General features: G+C 40.8%; 1 protein-coding gene across 2 annotated transcripts; it reads right to left on the bottom strand.

Moving 5' to 3' along the window:
* Positions 1-32: 32 nt before the first annotated feature.
* LOC138212291 (uncharacterized) lies at positions 33-5,337 on the bottom strand. 2 transcript variants are annotated; one of them, XM_069172594.1, is made up of 9 exons: positions 5,013-5,337; positions 4,624-4,878; positions 4,390-4,464; positions 4,099-4,188; positions 3,969-3,997; positions 3,602-3,658; positions 2,594-2,662; positions 2,363-2,494; positions 33-1,558 (listed from the first exon to the last, which is right to left on the bottom strand). In XM_069172594.1, exons 1-8 carry the CDS (start codon positions 5,230-5,232, stop codon positions 2,366-2,368), a joined length of 924 nt encoding a protein of 307 aa, XP_069028695.1. In that variant the 5' UTR covers positions 5,233-5,337; the 3' UTR covers positions 33-1,558; positions 2,363-2,365. The 2 variants fall into 2 exon arrangements, with proteins under 2 accessions (XP_069028695.1, XP_069028694.1); XM_069172593.1 differs by having other exon boundaries at positions 39-1,654.
* Between the last annotated feature and the right edge of the window lie 295 nt (positions 5,338-5,632).

Below are 5,632 nucleotides of genomic sequence, written 5' to 3'. Positions count from 1 at the left end.
ATTTGTATTGTTTCTACCTGGTGACGTGTTTATTTCCTTTGTTGCAGTTGGTTGAATTGTTGGTCTGATTGTTGTCTTTGTTGAATCTTTTTATTTCCAATGTTTTCCAGTAATGTAACAACGGACAATTTCTTAATCAGCCAGAGAACAGAGGAAGTTGAAGGTGTGAAGATCGTCACTTGAGATAAATGTTAGCGTGAATGCGACTTGTCTTTTGTGCAACGTGAACCCAGCTGCTCCGAGATGGGCCGAACGGTGCAAAAGGAGGGTGTGTTGTTCAAAAATGCGTCCGTACGGTGTAATTTTGGTGTCGTAGTTTCTCCTCCGACAGCTCCAACCAGGTCCACCTGATTCAGTGGCTTCAGTGGGCAGAACGCACATGAACAGACTTCTCCAAAATCCTATAGACAGGTTTGGTGGATGTCCAACGTATTTAATACCATTTAGACAAGTAATTCAAAGATCTTTTTGAATGCTGCCTTCTGATGCAGTTAATCATGTCACTAGAATTACCACATAGACGTTGTAGGAAACCACATTTTCTCTGAAAACTAAAGAGGAAGTGTTTGTGGTGAGAATGTGGGTTGAACAGCAGAAGAGATCTGCAGGTTGGTTTTACTAACGAGGACCAGATAAACATCAGAAACACAAATGCTTCTCACATTAATGAGCGTCTGACTGAACCGTCTTTAAGCGTCCCACCATCCAACTTGTGAAAACGTGTCGTAGCAGTTCAACATGTTTCATCAGAGTCTGTTTGACTCGCTGCAGACATGAACCTTCGGTCCAGTAATGCTATCTGAGGATATAGCAAGCGGTGACCAGCTGGCTTCCTAGTTCGAAGCAGGAAGTGACCATATTTGGACGAGCTGGGGGAGGAGCTAGCGGTGGATCTGACTGGTTCTGATTGGAAACCTACGTCCCGCCCACCGATAGCCGTAACTGCACCACAGACCTGTCAATCAAACAGACACGTCCTGTTGCGAGGTGAGTTTGGAACGGACCCGAACGCAGACACAGACTCGGGTCAAAGTTCAAAAACAGTCTTCATTTTGTACACAGGTGGTCACGTGACTAAAGTCTTTTCACCCGATCTCCTCCTGATTATCTTGCTGATAATTCAAGACTTGAAGAAATATTCTACTTTTCCTGACCACTTTGGTAAAACTACACCAAGACACCCCTTTGCTCATTAACCCCTCTGTTATGTGGTGCGGCAGGATTGGACCCAAAATGGAGTTCAGGTACAGAACAGACTTTATTTACTGGTGAAGGATGAGTCCGAGGCAGGCTAGCAGGCTGGATAGAGGTAGTCCGGCAGGACAGGACAGGACAGGACAGGACAGGACAGGACGGGACGTATTACTGGCGACAGGTTGCGGGTGAGTGGACGTAGCAGACAGGATGGACCGACAACCCAGGACTGCAGGACCAGGGTTGATATGGTGTCGGGAGGTGATTAGTGGGATGAGGAACCGGTGTGTCAACCTGCAGGTGGTAATCAGCTGGATTGTCAGCAGCTGCTCAGAATGATCAGGGGCGTGGCCATGGGAGGTTTCTGGAGACAGGAAGTGGAGAGACACAGACCAAAACACAAAGCACATGGCACACCACAATAAACATGGGAATGACAGCACACATGAAGAGAGGAGATCTGGGGAAACAAAGGTCAAAACACAGGGTCAGACAGGGATCCTGACAGACTGCTGTCCAAAATAATCCCCATATCTAAATATGATCATCATCATGACTCAACATAACAACTTGCTATATCATAATAACCGGTTCTGGTATTACCAGGGGTCTCTAGCACAAAATTCTGGGTCCATTTTGTTCTCAATCCATGAAGCCCATCGCAAAAAACAATCTCAATTAACAGAAGTTAAACAAACAAGGAAATACATTTTGAATGTTGCAGGAATGTTTTTTTCAACAACAAAGCACAGAAAACAGAAGATGTGAGTAATAATATTAAATAAACAGAGAGCAACATTTAAATATATTTAAAATTATATGCACATTTAAAACAATAAAGCATAAAAACCAAGAAAATATATTTACAAAACAATAATTTAGTCCCAGTGAGTAAACAGTAGAAAGAGTGTGTTTGCCCTGTTTATTCACACTCTTGGCCTCTAGAGGGAGTCTCAACTCTCCTGATGGCTGCATGTCCAATCTTCAGTTTCCAATAATCAGTGACAGACAAAGAATGAGACACTTTTTTTAAAGGGCTAAACACCTTCATACCTTGTGTCCTCTATGACAGACATCACTTTCCAATCAATTGTTTCACATTAAAAATCTAAATCTATAATCCAAACGATCACGTAACGTTGATAAAAACAACATATTAACGTGTTACATCTTATTTGTTGGGTTTGTTGACAGAAGCGTAAAGGTTGCCGGGATCAGATGAAACTCCAGCCGAGGAGGCTTTCACGGTGCTGTAGGTCACAGAGTCGCCTTCGTCTTCTTCTTTTTGGTCGTCACGGACCTAGAAGGAAACATTGCAGCGTTTCGTACACGTAAACATAACCTGACGGGAGTTTTGAAAGTCATTATTTCAACACAGTCTCTCCCACGGATGACTCACCCGGGCTTTGCGGTCGTCCTTCCTGGAGTAGCTGATGGAGGCGTAGGAAACACCTTCCTCAGCATCCACCTGCACATTTAAAGACAACCAAATGATTCTGAAAACACTTCAGCACAGCGGAAACTCATCATCATTTTGATAAGTCATCCTTCCTCTTCTCTCTGGTGGGAGGAAGTTAAACGTAACACTCACAGACAAAGATCAGAAAACAAATGCCGCTTTCAATCTGGGTCGTACTTTACACGTACGCGTATGAACGGCGCCCTCTTGTGGTATTCACGACGACGGAACTCTAAATTTTCCGTAAGCGTCGAGTTCACGAGTTTTGACGTGTTTGCTGACGTTTACAGAAAAGTCAGACGCCATGGAAGTTCATTTTTCGTGTGATTTTAAGCTAATATATTGTAATTTTAGTCACGTAGAGTTTGTCTTCGTAACTTAGGAAATAGCCTACGTCTGAGGAAAATGCTGATCTTCCCAACGGCTTCATCTTTTCCTTTTTTGACTTTACATTTTCTGTTAGCTTCAGTTGTTAGCTTGCTAAATTGTTTGCCTCCACAGCTTCTAGACACCGTTTGCGTTGTCGTTGCCTAGCAACAATATTTTTATGACTTAAACAGTACAACGCCAAGCATACGGTGCACACGACTTCCCAGGTTGTAACCAAAAACTCGTGTTCCATTTGAACGAATCACGACATAGCGTGAAATCGTCACGCCGGTCCATTGCGGCAAAACGTGAGATAGTCACGCTTTGCGCCGTCTACGTGTGAAAGTTACACGTTTTCCTGTTGTGGACGAAAATTAAACTTATTTCATGCGTGATTTACAGGAAAATTTTACTTTTAGCTAAAACATCTGATTGAGGTTTGGGAAAAATAAAAACTTTGTATGGGTTACCAAAAAGAACAGCCCAAAAGCGTGTCTATTTCACGCTTTGCCGTGATACCAGGTAGCGATATAACAGGGAGTATAACGGTTGTTTTTCTCGGTGGATGTGGGATCTCACCGTGACCTGATGTTCTTCCGGACCAGACGACGTCTCCACAGGGTTTAAACTCAGCACCTGAGAAAGAAAAGGCGAGTTACATCCAGAAAGCATCTTACAGTAAACGCAACATAAGCTACGTCTGCGTTCTCAGTAAAGGTAAATCGCGGAATCCAAAATACTGCGTACAAGAATTCGTTGATGACACGACTATAATTAGCACACTGTTGTTCTTCTTGTTTGTATTCTCTACGGATCTTTTGACCGTGTTTGTTGACACCACTTTCAGGTTTCAAGTTGATCGCGAATAAGAAACTCCACAATTATCCCAAACTGTTATTCTAAAATTACCATATAAGTATTTGAATTATTCAGTGTTTAAACTCACCGTCTTTTCTTCCTTTTGTGTTTTATTTCCTGAAAAACACAAACGAAGAGTTGAGTTCAGCTTCCGCTTTGTTAAGTCTCCTTCATGACAACTTTTTAAGGATAAAAATTGAATCAGTGGATGTTCTCACTTTTATTTTTCTTCCATATGACGACCGCCACCAGAATTATTAAGAGAGCAGCTAAAGCTACAAGAACAGTGATGTACCACCACGACAAACCTGAAGAAAGACAGTTTCAAAATGTTAAACGCAGCTAGTGGCACTGAGTTGATAAATGTTTGAAGTCGCTCAAACTTTAGACGTCAAAGTATGAAAAACGTATTCAGTTGCTACCGTTGGGCTTGTTTCTGTTTTTGGTTTAATTTAATTACAAAATTCCATCTGGGATTTCCTGAAATATTACATTTGTATTGTTTCTACCTGGTGACGTGTTTATTTCCTTTGTTACAGTTGGTTGAATTGTTGGTCTGATTGTTGTCTTTGTTGAATCTTCATCTGAAAAAATTAAAACAACACAACAAAATAACTGTACAGTGAGAACGTACTTCATGTTACCTTGACAACAACAGAGGACACAAACTGCTGATATTTAAACTTCAACAAGTGTTTTGTGTAATTAAACATCAGTAAGATGATTTTAAACAGTTTTCTCACCTGACGTCTGATGACTGAAGGAAAACAGCTTCTCTTCTTTAGTATCAACATGTCTCACTTTACACTTCAATAACTTATAAAACTCTGACTTCTGATCAACATGAGATGTTGTAAATTTCACGTTGGTAGAACACTGATATGATGATGTCTTCATGTCCGGGGAGGTGTTCACCCACTCTACTGTATATCTGCATTGTCCATATGTCAACACAGAGCAGTCCAAGGTGACTGTCTCGTCCACTTCATAGTCAATTACTGTTGAAGATGTGTTGAGAAAGACAACAAAGGTTAAATGAACTTGATCAATAAAGTCAGAATTATTGTCATTTTTTTCTGTATTTTGTTCTGACAGTTTGATCTGAAAACACAATGATGTAATAAATACTCACTCTTAACAACAGACAGATTAATATCAAAGTATTTTTCTCTTTGTCCTGGTTTGAACTGTCTGCAGGTGTAAACACCAACATCTTCATCTGTGACGTTCTTTATAACCAGAGAACAGTTCGATGTAACACTCAGTCTGTCTGATTTAGATCCAACATTTAGTCCAATCTGACCGAGTTTAATCAGCTCTACCACTGGTCTGTTATTTGAATTAACGAACATCCAGTCAGTGATGTCACAGTTATGTTGACCAGGTATCACATTTTCACAAGGCAAAGTGACATCATGTCCTTTGATAGTGAAGAGAGACAGATTTTGTCCAGCTGTTGCTGTCGAGGAGAAGAGAGAGAAATGTGACAAACTGTAACATGAAGATGGCTGTAAAAACAAGAATCAATTAAACTCATCAAGTTACAAACAAATCGTATCTGTCTCAGTTGAAGGAAGAATATTTGTATTTGAAGGTTTCTGATATGAATTCTTACCTGTAAACTGAAGCATCAGCACCAGAAATAAAGACATTTGACTCCATTTGAACGCAGCCATCCTGCTTCTGTCTCTCTTGTTCTCAACTTCACAAATGACACAATCACTGTTGTAACTTCTTCTTTAATATAAATAT

Source organism: Embiotoca jacksoni, unplaced genomic scaffold, assembly GCF_022577435.1.
Source record: "Embiotoca jacksoni isolate LCO1_2020_lvr unplaced genomic scaffold, fEmbJac1.0.p SCAF_54, whole genome shotgun sequence".
Classification (NCBI taxonomy): Eukaryota; Metazoa; Chordata; class Actinopteri; family Embiotocidae; genus Embiotoca; species Embiotoca jacksoni.
The sequence above is the reverse complement of the archived record's forward strand: the minus strand, read 5'-3'. Positions and strand labels throughout refer to the sequence as shown.

Coding starts and splice junctions, on each gene's coding strand:
- LOC138212291 (XM_069172594.1), bottom strand. CDS start 5,232: ATGTTCGTTAATTCAAATAACAGACCAGTGGTAGAGCTGATTAAACTC. Junction 3,659..3,968: donor CACAAAAGGAAGAAAAGACG/GTGAGTTTAAAC, acceptor TTTCTTTCTCAG/GTGCTGAGTTTAAACCCTGT. Junction 2,663..3,601: donor CGGAAGAACATCAGGTCACG/GTGAGATCCCAC, acceptor TTAAATGTGCAG/GTGGATGCTGAGGAAGGTGT.